At 34.8% G+C, this 17468-nt stretch overlaps 2 protein-coding genes across 3 annotated transcripts in view; both read left to right on the forward strand.

Moving 5' to 3' along the window:
* The first annotated feature begins 941 nt into the window (after positions 1–941).
* Positions 942–11593, forward strand: LOC107007386 (arginine--tRNA ligase, chloroplastic/mitochondrial-like). Of its 2 annotated transcripts, none has more exons than XM_015205989.2 (18): positions 942–1105; positions 2842–2918; positions 3081–3220; positions 3329–3404; positions 3504–3605; positions 3698–3913; positions 4242–4322; positions 5031–5114; positions 5398–5502; positions 6911–7089; positions 7609–7693; positions 7817–8003; positions 8177–8246; positions 9395–9464; positions 9828–9917; positions 10497–10565; positions 10660–10758; positions 11295–11593. In XM_015205989.2, exons 1-18 carry the CDS (start codon positions 991–993, stop codon positions 11403–11405), a joined length of 1956 nt encoding a protein of 651 aa, XP_015061475.1. In that variant the 5' UTR covers positions 942–990; the 3' UTR covers positions 11406–11593. The 2 variants fall into 2 exon arrangements, with proteins under 2 accessions (XP_015061475.1, XP_015061476.1); XM_015205990.2 differs by having other exon boundaries at positions 943–1105; positions 2838–2918.
* Positions 11594–13018: 1425 nt separating this feature from the next.
* Positions 13019–17468, forward strand: part of LOC107007195 (glucan endo-1,3-beta-glucosidase 13) — a 6036-nt gene continuing 1586 nt past the window's right edge. Inside the window, exons 1-2 of the mRNA XM_015205708.2 lie at positions 13019–13354; positions 15921–17192. Of these exons, the coding sequence (XP_015061194.1) occupies positions 13300–13354; positions 15921–17192 (1327 nt within the window). The 5' untranslated portion in view covers positions 13019–13299. The remainder of the gene's footprint in view (positions 13355–15920; positions 17193–17468) is intronic.

The following is a 17468-nucleotide window of genomic DNA, read 5'->3' on the forward strand; positions in this document are numbered from 1 at the left end:
TAAAGATTTCGGGTTCGAGTCTTGAGTTTGGAGAAAAATTTGTTGGGAGCGCCACTTGCAAATGGACTCAAATTTAGTCGGAATTTCAATGTGGGCTCCAGACATCGGATGATTTTTTTTTTTTGAAAAAACTAATTCAATACGTCTCAAATTATCAATCGTGTTTATTTTTACACTTCCTTAAAAATTAAATAACTAGGACATTTTTTTTATTAATTTACTTTTATTTATGCTTTTAAGATATAGTTTCTCTTTATTAAATATTTACTCTATGTATTTATAATTTCAAAAACACTTACTATGAAAAATAAAATGAGAAAATATAATTAATTTTATCATAAACTTCTAAAGTGATATAACTATGAAGCAATTTTTTTTGTTTGTTTTTTAAAAGAAACAAAACAGATAATCTGAAATGAAATTGGTAAAAATATCAAATGAGTCACGAAATGACCACCAAAGGTTGTGACGTAGCAAACATGAGATCAAGTGTCTCAATTTTCTTTGATAGGAGTGTTTTCTAAAATGAACCATATACAATGTGAATCTCGACCAATCGGACTCCAATAAGGATACCAAATCAGATGTCTCAATTTTCTTTGATAGGAGTGCTTTCTAAAATGAACCATATACAATGTGAATCTCGACCAGTCGAACTCCAATAAGAGTATCAAATCAAATGTCTCGATTTTCTTTGATATGAGTGATTTTCTCGAATAAACCATATATAATGTAAATCTAGATCAATCGAACTCTAATACAAGTACCAAATGAGGACGACCCCGACCCCCCCAAAAAAAAAAAAAAGAAGTCACATGATGACATGGCATTTTCTCATAGGCAAATGCAAGAAAGGGCCAAAATTGCCAAATTGATGCCCTAGCTCCTATCCTAAATCCCTAAAAAAAAACCCTAAAGACCAAAAGCCCCACAAAAAAAAGAAAAGAGAAAAAATAAAAACCCAAACACAACTTATAATAAAGCTTTATAATGAATATGAATAGCTTCGCCATTTCCCTCAAAATTCCACCATTACTTTCACTTTCTCCGCCTCCATCAGCTAAGCTTCTAAACCCCAATTTCTCTCCTTTTCTCCTCCATACCCGTAAGCTTCGAATCTCAGTTTCTTGGGTTTGTGGGGTTTTTTTTAATTTTTTTTTTTGGTGTTGTTTTTCTGGCTAGATGGGATAATGTTATATTGTTATTAGTTTGGCCATTTTTAATTGTAAAGTTTGATGCTTTTAGCTATTTGTTATGTGGGTTTTTTGTCAGTTGAGTCGTTAGTAATTGAGATGAATGTATGAAGTGCAATATACAGTGTTTTCTTTATGGGATAATTTTGTTATGATTGTTGACCATTGTTTATGTTAAAGTTTGATGCTTGTAGCTATTTGCTGTGTGGATTTTTCTTGAGTCTAGTAGTTAGTAATTCAGACAAAAGTATGAAATGCTTTTAGCTATTTGCTGTGTGCTACTTGTGTTTTTTTTTTTTTTTGAATATGCTTTTTTGACCTTAGATAAGAATTGTGTGGAGTAATGCAGATTAGGGCAGAAGGTTAGTAGTTGGATGTGCATTGTCTTGCTTTTTGCCCATACTAGTAGTCTTAGTATCCCATTGATATGGGGGACTTAATACTACTTTTCTAGACTCAACTTTGTGGGACTACACTGGGTATGTTGTTGTTGTTGTTGCTTTTCTTGTAAATTTAGCTGACATTATGCTTATCTACTGCTTAGATAAGCTTGTTGTGGTTTGTTGGGTGTGTTTTTGTTATGGGAGTAAAACCAACAAATTAACCTTAATTTCACTGAGTTTAGTACTGTGAACTGGACGTTGGCTGTTGAAACTAGGAGTGTTTTTTTTGGTCTGTGTACTGCTAACCCTGACCCCAAATTGGTCAATTTTATCGACAACCCTACTTTTGAAGGTAATGTTGCAGAACACTGTAGGCTATAGCTTGCTCAATGGCTTTCTAATGGATGTAGGTCATGTATTTAATGTTGTTCATGATAAATGAAATATAATGTATCGGCGAACCCTTCATTCTTATCCTCTAACGATTGTGAGGTTTGGACCAACTTGTGCCCAACTCGACTGATTCATTGGACAGACAGTTAGAATTGACGTGCACAAGTTTCATGTAAAAGGTTCAATTAATTTTAAGAATGAACACAATTGAGGAACCTAGCAATTTTATGAGTCTTGTGGTGAAGAGAAAATTGAAGTGTCCGCGGTAGAGGGTCATTTAAGAAAAAAAGATAGTGAATAACTTTGAACTGATCGAAGACTAAAGTATCACAAGCAAAAGAAGAAAGAAGGGTTAATATAATTTCTTCTTCTGGACCAAAAAAAGAAGAAGAAAAAAGGAGATGTTTTTGCTGGATAATAAATTGAACACCTTTTGTACAATTTAAATTATGTCAAATGAGATGCAAACTATTATGATCTTCCATGTTAACCACCACTGTTAAGGAAGCAACATGTTAAATTGTTGGCACTACCTAGTGTTTTCAAGTATCTAAATTGTTCCCAAGGGTTGATTGTTCCATTGTACTATAATATAGATTTCCTTTGGATGTCCAGTAATCACATGTGGGGATGATTCCTTTTAATGGGTCAAACAAGTGAATTTACTTAATAATTGAAAATTTGTGGTGGTGATACTTTAATGTAGGACCTCTATTTGTTCTGATACCGTGTTGATACCATGTTGTAGTGTATGACTGTTTCATCTAAAAGCTTAAGCTTTTAAAGAGTTTGACTTTTATTTATTTATTCAACAAGATGCAATATAGGATTGCTTTAAGTAATTTCTGTTGTGGTGTGGTAACACTAGACAGGTGTCCTCAGAGCAACATCTAGGAGATTTTTTGGTGCAGTTGGAGTATCTTTAAGGACAATATCAACCATGGAGAATGTAAGTCATGATCTCATAATATAGCATCCTTGTTAAGAGTGCCATCCGTAAACATTACCACTTGGGCTTAAGCATGATTTAAGTTATTTATGCCATCCGTAAACATTACCACTTAGGCTTAAGCATGATTTAAGTTATTTATGCCATCTCCTCTCTGAACAGGATAAAGAAATTATTGGTAGTCAAAAGCAGCAAATAGCAAAGCTGTTTGAGGAATCACTTAGAGCAGCATTCCCTGATATTCCAGATGTACAACCTTTGGTTGCTATTTGCAATGATCCAAAACATGGTGACTATCAATGGTATGGCTTAATCTGATTATTCTCTAACGTTGAGCACTATCCTTTTAATTTTCTAGTCAGTAATGAATCGATTAATTCGTAACTTCTCACTTTGAAACTTTTGGGCAGCAATAATGCAATGAGCTTGTGGAATAAAATTAAAGGCAAAGGTACACAGTTCAAGGGTCCTCAGCCTGTTGGAAAGGTGATTAGATATCCTGTTAATCTCTACGTCATTTCTTTTCCAAACATGGTTCTAGAAGTGAAAGCTTCCAACTCACTATCAGTTGCTTTCACATTTTAGGCAATTATAGAAAATCTTCCTGCATCGGAAATGATAGAGAATTGCTCTATAGCAGGACCCGGTTTTGTTAATATTGTATTAGCAAGGCAATGGATAGCGAAGGTATTTTCTTTAACCAGTTCTGGTTTTTCTGGCAGTTTTTTTTAGTTGGTTGGTTAGAATCACACAATAACACTTCTGTCTTACTGATACAGAGTCTTCAAAAGATGCTAATAGATGGCATTGAGACATGGGCACCCAAGCTTCCTGTTAAAAGGACTGTTGTTGACTTCTCATCACCCAACATAGCAAAAGAGATGCATGTGGGTCATTTACGATCTACTATAATTGGAGACACTCTGGCCCGTATGTTGGAGTTTTCCAATGTTGATGTTCTTCGGAGAAACCATGTGGGTGACTGGGGCACACAGGTAGATTTCATGCTCAGTATTCTCTCATTCTCTTATACTCTTCCCACGAGTAATACCTATGAGATACATCATCTAGAAAAAGAGTAATACCTATGAGATATATCCATTGGCTTTGCTTGCAAAATCATTTCTGGTCTGCATGTGCTTTAACATAATCATACGAGGGAACCATAAGTGTTTTTCCTATCTTCAAACCGACACAATGATTATGAGCTGCTTGATCAACAATTGTTCTTTTCAAGCTCATGGAAAAGTGTATCTTCTACTAGAAATGTTTGTTTCCATACTGATTTATTTTAGGGCCTCATACTCGTTATTTCTTCTGCAGTTCGGAATGTTAATTGAGTTCCTTTATGAAAAATTTCCTAATTGGGAAGCTCGTAATGCTCCAGCAATCGGAGATCTGGAGGTGAGTATTGGTTTTATTCACTATAGTTGTTTTTTTCATGTTATCTACAGTTAGATCTGATAGAGGCATGCAACCTGCATATTACCGTCTAGCTATGGATAGAACTCTATGATTTGACTAGTGTTGTTTCCCTTGTTTACCCATGCTCTTTCTTTGCAGTTATTTTTTGACCTTTTATTGCGTAGGCGTTTGGCCAAGTATTCCAAATATTTTTTACTTATTTAAAATTTATGGAATTGGAGTTTGAAGATGAAGTTGTGTCTGATTACTTTTTACAAAGAATATTTGCAATAATGATCATGCTTGAATGTACTTAAATACGACTTCGAAAGAGAAAAGTGAGTTGGAAACATGCTATAAGCTGTTCCCCAAATTGGAAATACAATTTCGAGTTGGATTGATAATTTTCATTGCCAAAACACTATTTTTCAAATAAAGTGAAAATTATATTCTGAAAAAGTGATTGATACATTGAATCTGCAGTTACTGGTACTAAAAAATTTAAAATGGTGAGATTTTGATTGTACATATTTGGCAACCTTTAATGCTCACACAAGATTACTTGAGAGATTTTGAGCTTGCTCGTAGCAAGCATGCCTTATATCATGTTTCTTGAGATTTTCCTTGGATGAGAAGGCTGTTGTGTGGATAGGAAGGCAGAAATTTATTTTACTCGATGAGGTAATCCTTATTTTCATTTGTTGCTAGGCATTCTATAAGGCTTCAAAACAAAGATTTGACAATGATGCAGATTTCAAGGAAAGGGCGCAAAAGGCAGTCGTTAGTCTTCAGGTAACCTCATTTTATTTTCTTATTAAATTTGGCATGTATGATCACATCTTGTTTTGAGAGGTTATTTAGAGTTCAGTAATTAGTTTGTTATTGGGGGTGGGGTTTGAACATGAATGTGTTCTGTTATTTCTATTGCTTCTCTTTTGCTGCTAGAGTGAAAAGGGATTACATACAATAATGGATAGCTCCCTTACTGAAGGATCAGTGCAAATAGTTGGTTACTTTGAATTGAAATGCTGTATCTGATGTGTTTCTCTTACCTGTTCATGTGCATGTCTTACAGGGTGGGGATGAGAAGTACAGGATGGCATGGGCACAAATATGTGAAATCAGCCGAAAAGAATTTCAGAAGGTTTATGAGAGACTTGGGGTTCACTTAGAGGAAAAGGTACTACAGTTGACTTTTTTTTCCACTTAATTTGTATAGAACTTTGGATGGCTCTATGGGGACATGCAGTAGTTCTCTGGTTGTCCTCGACTGAGTACTGCAATTGCCATGCTAGTTTTCTTTAGCCTCCTTGTAAATTATGGAGTATGGACAAGGTTTTTCAATACTTCATGCTATAAAATGGCACAGGTAAGTATGTGCTAACATTAGCACCTGATAAAGTGAGAATCTGTTTTCTGTCTCTTACATCCTTGTGCTCCGACTTATTTAAAAACTTGATTCTGTTAGTTGAGAAGGTCTTGGAATGATGAAATGAAATAGAGTATAGTGTTACTGATTGTGGTGGACTGCAATATGTGGTTATGTATGTTAGTTACCGAGCGCTAGAATGTAAAATGCCAAATTGACATTGATGGTGTTTGTTTTAGTTTATTTTTATCTGATAAAGAATCAATTTGATAATAAATGCAGATTGTATGTTCAGTACAACTGCACAATCACTATTTATTATAACTTTACTCAAATGCCAAGGAGCAAAATCTCAACTTCTGACATGATTGTGAATTACTTCAGACTCATTTGGACATGAGCATTTTTCCCAACTTTTTTCAAAACAGCTTTTGGTTATAACATTGAACTGATTTTTTGAAGATGAGTTTCAAATTTGGGAAGTGGTTTTGACCAGTTTCTCAAATGATCTTTTTTTTGCTCACGAAACTTCTTCAATTTTCATGTTAAATGCTTGTTCAAACACAACTTCTACTTCCAAATACCTTTTTTCAATATCAGTTTCAAGGAGACTGCTCTAGAGATCCTTCCTTGTATACATGAAATCTAAAGATATAAAGACTGTTGCTGCTCAAGTATTACTAGGAACGGTCCTATTTACATTGCAGCTGGCTTGTGATTTGAATAATAATAGTTGCTGAAAAGAAAAACAAGTGAATTAATTTCAGAATAGAAGTTGTTGTAATCTAATCTGTCGAATCGCAGAGTTTGTACAGGCTTTTGCAGTGTTGCCTTGCTTCATCACTCTTATACCTCTTCTTGGTTATAGATTCTTTTTGATGATTTAAACTTATTCAATGAGATGGGGGAGTGAAAGAACATGATGTATTAAGCTAATTTCTTGAATTAGGTGTAGGATTTACCTGTCAAAGAAAAAATATGTTATGGCTGCTATAATTGAGCCATTAGTCTCTGGTATTGTTTTCAGTAAATTAGTTATTTGTTTTACAATTTACGGTTTATCCTGTCATATGTCGTAAAAGAACCCGGGAAGAATTGATAGGTGTTCAGTTGGAGGGTTTTCCAGCTGATTTATGCTTTTCTCTTTATTGAGTATTTTCCTGCCCATTTTATGAGTGAGCGAAGCCTCATGGATTTAATTTGGTGTTTCTTCTGTTAGGGTGAAAGCTTTTATAATCCGTACATTCCCAAAGCTTTAGAGATGCTTAATGAGAAGGGATTAATTGAAGAAAGTGAAGGAGCCCGCGTCATCTTTATTGAAGGGAAGAAAATACCGCTTATTGTTGTGAAGAGGGATGGTGGTTTCAACTATGCTTCAACCGATCTTACTGCTCTATGGTTAGTTCTAGTTGTAATTTGTTTTTCTGTATAGACTTTGCAAATATTACCTTTCTTCACATCAAGAATATAGGTTCAATGGTAGTTGTGAGTTGGTCTCACTTAAGAAAGTGTGACACTTGTCCTTTTGGTTATTTTCTTTTATCGAATGATTTGATTCTAAGTAATTGATAATCGACAACCAAAAAACAAAGAAATATTCAATTTGCTGAAAGTTGAATGCGCATTCTCTAGTGGGTGATCCAATGGGTGATCAGTTCTGCCCTTGTATCAGAATTGAGGTTTTATACGAGTGGCATATGATTTTTATATGAAGCATGGGGTGAAATTATCTTTTTAGTGATTTCTATAGACAAGTGAAAATTTGTGAAGTCTGCGGGTAGAGGGAGTTGTGAATTGTGCAGTAATGAAGATAACTAGATGGTTGAGGGAGTTGTAAATTTGCTGAGGAAATTTTCATTGGGATGCTATGAAGTAACAATTAAATTTCATTTAAGCTTCCTATCTGCATCTTTGTAGGTATCGACTAAATGAAGAAAAAGCAGACTGGATGATATATGTGACTGACGTTGGACAGCGTGAGCACTTTGAGATGGTCTTTTCTGTAAGTTACTGATATTTTTACCCCTCTATCCTCTGGTGGAGTATGATACAATGGAGGAACTTTGTTGGGATTGAGCTTTACTCGTGCTTCTTTTTTTATCTTCTGGGTAAAATTCTCTTCTAGGCTGCAAAACGTGCGGGCTGGCTTCCTCCAAACGAGAATGATTATCCTAAAGCCAGTCATGTAGGATTTGGTTTAGTTTTAGGGGAAGATGGGAAACGGTTTCGTACTCGAAGTACAGAGGTGGTTAAGCTGGTTGATTTGCTTGATGATGCCAAGAAGCGGTGTAAAGCAGCACTTGAAGAAAGAGGTGTGCTCTATGTTTTGATGTAACTTTGGTATATGGCATTTTGGCTTAATTTCTTTTCTGCTTGTATGTCTTTGCTCGTCATAGCTTCTCTCTTGTGAATACTATGGGTAATAATGTAGTGAAATTGCGAAAGAGTATACTTCAAGTTATACATTTCATGATTGTCTTATCAGGTAAGACTAAAGATTGGACAGCTGAGGAACTAGAGCAAACTGCTGAAGCAGTAGGATACGGTGCTGTTAAGTAAGTTCCTCATTCTTGTGCATGCTACCTTATACTCTGCAGGAGATAAAAAATGAGCCGGTAAATTTGATCCAGAGCTTTCATGTTCAGCCACTGTTGGATTAAAACACTCACACACACACACACACACACACACACATATATATGTATTTATTTTTTTTGATAAAGGTTCTTTACACATGAAAGCCTTCAACTTAATTAAAGAAAGGAAACCTTCAACTGTTTCATTAATGGTAGTTATCTTTTCATTTAAAAGTATTCTTATTGAAGCTTTCTGTTCTAAAGAAGTAAATATATTCATTAGATGATTAAAAACTGCCAATTTGGAAGAAAGGGAATATATAAATAAGAACATATTGGATGAAATGGGTAATGGTAAGGGAAGATAGAATGTCCTATACCCTAGTGTCGGTTATAACATCGGTAATGTACTCCAATTTCATGCCGAGTAAAGAACTTTTTGTGTGTATCATTTTATTCCAAGAGAAGTATTTTTAGTGTTGAGACATAACATTTATTCAACAATTGAAACTTTTCATCTGTGATATGTTATTCTCCCTATCAAATTAGAATTTTATCAACTGATATAAACAACTTAAATTAACTCTTTAATCTCCGCATGTAGTCAAATTTGCCGTGCAGTGATCTAGAACCAAAGGAAGTACTCCCTCCATTTCAATTTGTTATTCTTGCTTTCCTTTTCTTAATCTATTTAAAAAAGAACGCACTTCCCTTTTTTTCTTTTGCAACTCTTTAATTCCTACTTTCCACATGACATGTTTAGGACCACACTAGATTAAAAGACATTTTGGTACATTCCACATATTTTTAATTTAAGATCACAAGATTCAAAACTCTTCTTTATTTTCTTAAACTCAGACAAACAAATTGAAACGGAGTCAATTATTTCATAAAAAGAGCACTAGAAAGAAACATTTTCAATCTTGGGAAAACATCTTTCTGCCTAAAAAGATGTGGTGTATTGTTGTGTATCTTTAGATGTGATATCTCATCGTTGCAGTTTTTACATTAGGTGATTTTGACGTAGTAAGAGTTTTGCTATACATATGTTTAGATGCTTTTCTTTTTGTCTCAGCAAGTTCCTGACTTTTCTTTTGTTCTCCCTTTCTTTTGGTACCTTAAACCAGATATGCTGACCTGAAGAACAACAGGCTGACCAATTACACTTTCAATTTTGATCAGATGCTTAGTGATAAGGTATGTGAATGGATATCGTTTCATGAAATGAATAAATCTGTTCATTTTAAACAGCTTATTCAACCCGATTCCAATTCTTCAAATTGACCAGATTTCTTGCAAAGTCATTTGGCTCCTCTTTAAATTCTTTTAGCATATACAGAAACAACTCAGTTATTCCATTCACTTGGTTTATAATTGAAGCACCAGAGTCTTTACATGTTTTTTATAATTGATTTTTTGTGAGGAGTCCATGTTTTTCACTTTGTGGTTGTTCTCCATCTGTACGGACGTGTTCTCTTAGTTACTTTCTTTTGCTACAGCCTTCCATATTCTGTTTCTCTGTTCAGAATTGATTCTCTTGTATTCTTCTGTGATTGGCAGGGAAATACCGCTGTTTATTTGCTCTATGCACATGCTCGTATTTGTTCAATCATCAGGAAATCTGGTAAAGATATAGAAGAGTTGAAAAAGGTAATCTGATAATCTCATCTATATTATGTGCCCTAACTGAACTCTTCTTTGTCAAGAGTTTTCTCCACGGGTTAGTCGGGTAGGCCGAATAACCTTTCAACCCTTTGCTGTTAGCCCCCTTTATGGCCACCCAAAAATTCTTGAAGTAGGCAAACACGTGATAACTTGGTAGTTTAGCTAATGTTAGATAGATAATTCAGTACGACAATATATCTAGTGAAATCTGGGAACAGAAATGGAATAACACGAAACTTTCCCAGAGTAATACTACTATTACTAGTATGAAAGACTAAGCCGATTCTCAACTACCCAACTTACTCTCTACCCTAATCTGTGTCATCCATAATCTCTATCCGAGCTCATCTCTTTGGTGAGCTAAAGCTGCGTCATGTCCTGTCTAATCACTTGTTCCCAATACTTCTTCAATCTTCCTCTACCTCTCCTATAACCATCCATAGCCAACCTATCACACCTTCGCACTGGTGCATCCGTGCAACAGATATTTCAGTAATGTTAAAATTACAAGAGTGATGTAGAATTACTATTTGTGGTGCTTATCAATTCATTTTCGCTGGACAGAGTGCGGCAATAGATTTGGCTCATCCAGATGAACGTACGCTAGGCCTCCATTTACTCCAGTTTGCTGAAGTAAGAATTTTTTAAATCTTCTTATCACTTAAATGATTTCTTATTGCTTCTGCATAGTTCTAATCAAGTAAAAATTTTGTCGTCTCTTTTGCAGATTGTTGAAGACGCTTGTACCAATCTTTCGCCACACTTGGTGTGTGAATATCTTTACAATATATCTGAAGACTTCACCAAATTCTATACCAACTGTCAGGTATGAAATTTTCTTAACAACAAATTAAGCTAAACCAAACAAATGCCATGCCCGCTATAGACCAGCTTGAACCACTCACTAATCGAACACCAAATAATTATAGTTCATTGTCTAAGATTCATGAAAATCTTGAATACAGAAACCAGTTAGGCTGTGCTGTAGGATGAGTTACGATCCAGCTAGGGAAAAGGGTTAACCTGAAGCGGTGATTTAGCCAATGGGGAAACGTGCATCGGTTGGAACTCTTAGAATAGTTGTTCCAATCCGAGAGTCTATCCCAGCACCGAGAACTCATCCACTACATCTACGCAAGGATTAGAGCTTGTTTGGATGTTTATAGCTCAAAAGCACCTAATAGAAGCCAATCCAAACAAACAACCTTCAGTAGAGAGCGTTTTACCCATAGCAACCCTCTCTAACGCGAATTTAGATCAGTTGGACCAATGGCTTTGGATACTCGATAGTACACGAAAAAATATACTGTTAAATAACTCTGGGATAGCTTGTATTTATGAATATATTTCGGAACTTTGCAGGTCGTTGGCTCGGCCGAGGAAACAAGCAGACTCTTGCTGTGTGAGGCAACAGCAGTTGTCATGAGAAAGTGTTTCCATCTGCTGGGAATCACTCCTGTTTACAAAATTTAACCTCAATATGAGTATTTTTTTGGGGTACTTTTCTTTATTCTTCCCTTTAGTTTTTTAGTATTGAAATGAAAATATATTTGAAAAAAAAGAGCAAAAATATTACAGAAATGTTTATTGTATTTGATTTTTACTACTTATAAATCGATGGAAAAAATGTTGATCTTTTATTTATGAGCACATTTACTAGCTGTTATTAATGAAAATGCAATGAGTACTGGTCCTCACGGCCCGGCCTAGCCTAGTTTGGGGGCCAATGGACTCGTTTGATCTTAAAAATTAGTGGAGTGGTATACGAAAAAATACTTTAAATCATAACTCAATATATTTTAATTTGTTTGTACATTTGATACCCTTCATTATTTCCTTTTAAAAGACTTCTTAGGTGTTTTAGACATCAATTAAATCCTAAAATCTTTTTTTTAATGATTGAGTTTGAGATAATGGATGAATTTGATAAACAATTATACATTAAAAATGATTTATAAATGTCTTTTCAATTTTTTAAAAAATATGTATGGGACCTAATGGATTCTTTAGATTTTATTTCAGATATATTCAGATCTTTTTGGTACTAAAACTTAGTTGTGTCTCACATTTGGGACCTACTCTCTCTACCTGACAAGACGTAAACTTGAGTTGTGATGAAATGATTGAGATTTTTTTGTCAGATTTCGAATATGAGTATTAAAAAATAAAAAGAATCTTTTTGATCTAAATAGATGTTGCAACGCGTTTTATCATTCTAATTAGATTTTTAATATGAATATTAAATATCGAATAAAAAAACTAGCTTTATGAATTATGAAATACACAAGCTCAAATGAAAAAGGTGCCTCAATAATTCACTAGTTGGGACAACTTGGTTTAGCATCAACTCCATTATTTATATATTATGAGTTTTAAAAATTGTGAGTCGATCTTAAAAATTTTTTATTCGTGGGATTAATTGACTGAATACTAAAGGTCAATAATATTTCTTTAGAAACGACTTCTACGACGATAAACATAATAACATGATTAATTTAACAAATTTCATTATACTAACTCCATGTTTACATTCTTCATTTGTTCTTATCATGTTCTTTGCGATGAATCAAAACCTCGAAAGTTTCTATTCAAGGGCAAAATTGTAATTTTACCGAATTCATACGCTTCATATTTTGAACTCCGAAATACTTATGTACGTATCGTAAAATTATACTGACTACATACCCAAAACACAATGAATCACACTATAGAAATTATGGTAGGACGATAAGTATTTTTTCATTTTAAATTTAATATTGCTAGATCGAATCTTGACAATAGTCTCATTGGATAGGGAGCATTTAATTTTGAATGTTCAGATATCTCTCACTCTTAGTCAAATATCTTATATTTCGATCAAATAATTTTAAATATGAAGTAATTAAATATCTCGTGTTTAAAACACACGTTAATGCTTAATAGACCTACACATACTGTTACTGATTGAAAATAAATATTTTTAATTATTTAACACCGTAATATAAAATTGTGTTTTTGACCATTAACTCGATATTTTATATTTTCCTTGTGGTGGGGGAACAGAGTACATACATGCTAATATGCCAAACATTACTGTAAATTTTTTTTATAATTTTTAATTAAAGCTTGCGGAATCGAGGCTAATTCTCTCAACTCCATTTGATAATATATTCTTGAATCCGGTAACACTGTCCGACACACATTCACTAACTTGTGAAAATTATACAGAGTTCTGTACTATTTTTGCAGTGGCTACAGTCTTCTTGAGCTCAGAAAGAGCCGTTGTGGTAAAAAGGGTGTTTGCCTGATAAAGAGAAAGCACATTTCTTGAGGTAAATAAAGAGAATAAGTACATTCATAGAGGCAAAGTTGGTGTGGAGGAAGTAGAATGGCAAGAGGATTAAGTATCATATTTGCAGCTACTGTGGTCTTAGTGATTCTTGGTGAGTATACCCTTTTTGTTTGTTTAGTGAAAAGTTCAAATTTTTTTGAGTTATGAGCTCTTGGTAGTTGTATGTGTACCCTTTTCATTTCTTTGGTAAAAAGTTTAGATTTTTTTTTTTTGAGTGATGAGCTTCATTGTGAGCTCTTAATGATTTAGTATCATATTTGCAGCTTCTGTGCTCTTGGTGAGTATACCCATCTTGTTTGTTTAGTGAAAAGTGTAGTTTTTTTTGAGTTATGAGCTGAATGTTGTGTAATGTTAATGATTCTTGGTAGTTGTACTCATACCCTTTTCATTTCTTTAGATTATTTGAGTGATGAGATATGTTGTGAGCTCCTAATGATTCTTGCCTTCTTGGTAGCGCAACCCTTTTTAGTTTCTTAATCAAAAGTTCAGTTTTTTATGAGTGATGAGCTGCATTGTTCTTAATGCTTCTTGGTACTATTACTCTTTTCATTTGTTAATCGTTCAGATATTTTTACTGATGAGCTTCATTGTGAGCTCTTAATGATTCTCGGAAGTTCTACCCTTTTTAGGTTTTTAATCAAAAGTTCAGATTTTTATGAGTGATGAGCTTCTTTGTTCTTTTATGCTTCTTGTTACTATTACCCTTTTCATTTGTTAATCAAAATATCAGATTTTTTGTGATGAGCTTCATTGTGGGCTCTTGATGATTCTTGGTAGTTGGTACTTGTACCCTTATCATTTCTTTAGTGAAAAGTACAGATTTTTTGAGTGATGAGCTTCATTGTTCTTAATGCTTCGTGATACTTCTACACTTCTCAAACAGATTGTTGTTTGATTATTAGGTTCTTTATGATGCATTTCACTCATATTTAACTATTTGTTTCAGTTGGTGTATGTAACTATTTTGTGGCCAACAGATTAGATTTTTTTAGTTAGCTTTGACCAGCTTATACCTTGCTTCATTTTGGGGTTTCATTTTAATAGTAGCATATTTTTGCTCTTACTGATTCTTGGTTACTCTACCCTTTTCATTTCTTTAATCAAAACTGCATATTTTTTTGGGGGAGATATATATTATCTATGTTCTTGATGATAATTTCACTCATATTAACTCCTTGTTTCAGCTTTCAGTGCTATAATCATAGGTGCTGATCATTATATTTAGTGTATGTAACTATTTTTGTGGAATAAAAATTAGATTTTGCAGTAAACTTTGACGAGCTTATGCCTTGCTTTATTTGGGGTTTTCATTTGAATAATCTTAAATATGTATTGAAGTGAAGTAAATACCTTGTGTTTACCCCTTCTTATGTTGTGTATATAGACTTGAAGGCAATATGTAACTAATTTTGTGGTCCACTGTGTCCTCTTTTAGTCGAACTTATTACTATTTGTCTGTTTTCCATTACTTCTGCTTTTTGTATGTGGTTCATTTCCATTATCTGTTAGTACTACAACATGTGTAAAACGACAGAACTTGTTAGCTGTGATCCATTATATATGCATTATGGTGTTGTAATTGTTTCTGACTACTTTGAATATGGTGGTTGCATTTTGGATGCTGTTCTTTTCTAGATTTATTAGTGTTGTTGATTGCTTTTGTAATTGTTTCGAGATTCCTCTTCATAACTAGCTATTTATCTGCTAAAACCTCAAATTATAATTGGACTTGAGGAGGTTAGGGAAGTTTGTTCTAAGCAGTGGCGCAGTCAGGATATTCGTTTAGCCTAAGGGGTGTCAAGATATAAAGGAGTAAATAACAAAGAAGTCAAGAGGAGTCAATATATAGTATATATACATAAAAGAACTTTACCCTAGCTATGCATGTAATTTTCCGACAATGGGTTGTCAATTGATGAGACCCCCCTTGAATACATGTGGCTCCACCACTGGTTCTAAGTACTAGATTCGCATACAAGTTTCAATCTTTAACGAGCAAGAATAATTAAATAGTCGAATGTGGTTCCACCTCTGGTTTTAAGTACTGGATTTGCATACAAGTCTCAATTTTCAACGAGCAACGATGAATGAATTTGATAGTCAAATGAATTCATTCACCTGATTACTTCTTTTTGTCCGTGCCCCACATCGCAAATCAGAGCATTGTGTTTCTTGGGTTCTACTTTTTTCATTGAGGTGAATGGTCTCTTATCATCATTTCACTTGACAACTCCAGAAAATATGTCGAAAGGGCTATGCTTGAATAAATCATGCTGACCAACTATAATAGTGAAAGTCAACTACTGATACCTTCTCTTTAGTAAGACTTCTTTTAGTCATGTAGATATATGTATCTTAGTTAGATAACATCTAGTTAAAGGGAACATTACTTTGTCTTTATTGAATAATGAAATGATTTGTGAGTGTGGGGGGATTCGTTTTAGTTGTTGAAAAAGCAATAAATATATAGACAGTAACAATTAAGCTGCAAAATGACAGCAAATGGTGATGTATATGCCTAAACCTTTGCCAGGGAAATCGTAATTTGGTTACTTAGCGTTTGTCCGTGTTAGAATGAGTTATATATAGTGTGTTACCAAGGTAGTTCGTCTGAATATTCCTGAGCTGACTGCTGACCATTTTTCACCCCATGGCAGGCATTTGCAGAGCAAGCAGAGTTGGAATTTGCTATGGACGAAATGCCGATGATCTTCCTACACCTGAAAAAGCTGTGCAGCTCATTCAAATGCACAACATTAAATATGTAAGGATATACGACTCAAATATCCAGGTCCTCAAGGCCTTTGCGAATACTGGAATTGAGCTTATGATTGGGATTCCAAACTCAGACTTGTTGGCGTTTTCTCAATTCGAGTCTAATGCCAATACATGGTTAAAAAACAGCATTCTTCCTTACTATCCAGACACGAAAATCACTTCCATAACCGTTGGTGCTGAACTCACGGAAGCCCCAAATACTACAGCTGCTCTGGTGGTACCTGCAATGCAAAATGTGTTCACAGCTTTGAAAAAAGCTGGTCTTCATAGGAGGATTAAAGTCTCTAGTACCCATTCATTGGGCGTATTATCCCGATCGTTCCCACCTTCTGCAGGGGCATTTAACAGTAGTCACGCCTTTTTTCTAAAACCGATGTTGGAATTCCTTGCAGAGAATCAGTCACCTTTTATGATTGACTTGTATCCGTATTATGCGTATAGAGATTCTTCTACCAATGTGTCCCTAGACTATGCTCTATTTGAGGCATCCTCTGAAGTGATTGATCCCAACACTGGTTTACTTTATACGAACATGTTCGATGCTCAGCTTGATGCTATTAACTATGCTTTAATGGCTCTAAATTTCAAAACAGTTAATATCATGGTCACTGAGACAGGCTGGCCATCTAAAGGATCACCAAAAGAGACAGCTGCAACTCCAGATAATGCACAGACTTACAACACAAATTTGATACGGCATGTTATCAACAATACTGGAACTCCTGCGAAGCCAGGAGGAGCAGTTGATGTTTATGTTTTCTCATTGTTCAATGAGAACAGGAAGCCAGGTTTAGAATCTGAGAGGAACTGGGGTTTATTTTTCCCAGATCAGACAAGTGTATATAACCTTGATTTTACCGGTAAGGGTGTTGTAGACACGACTGCAGGTGGAAACAATACCGGTTCAAATGGAACGTGGTGCATTGCTTCATCTTCTGCATCTGAAGCTGAACTTCAGAATGCCTTGAGTTGGGCTTGTGGTTCTGGAAATGTAGACTGCTCCGCTATACAACCTAGCCAACCTTGTTTTGAGCCTGATAACCTTGCATCACATGCTTCTTTTGCATTCAACAGTTACTACCAGCAAAATGGAGCTACTGACATTGCTTGCACTTTTGGAGGAGTTGGCGTTAGAACAAACAAGAATCCAAGTATGTAGACTGACTCATTTCATTCTCTTCTTTTAATGCATGTTTATACCTTAATCAACTCCTTCACAGATCAATTAGACTAGGTATAGAATTACATCTCTTTGCCTTAAACTGTAGTCCTATCAATAGCATCAAATACAACAAGTCAAAAAATCAGATTTGACCAACATCAACCACCCAATGTAATCCCATAGGTGGGATGGTCGAGTGTACGTAGATTTTACCCCTACCTCGTGGAGGTAGAGAGGCCAACCTGAACCCCCCCCCCCCCCCCCC

This window comes from Solanum pennellii, chromosome 12 (genome assembly GCF_001406875.1).
Source record: "Solanum pennellii chromosome 12, SPENNV200".
NCBI classification, from domain to species: domain Eukaryota; kingdom Viridiplantae; phylum Streptophyta; class Magnoliopsida; order Solanales; family Solanaceae; genus Solanum; species Solanum pennellii.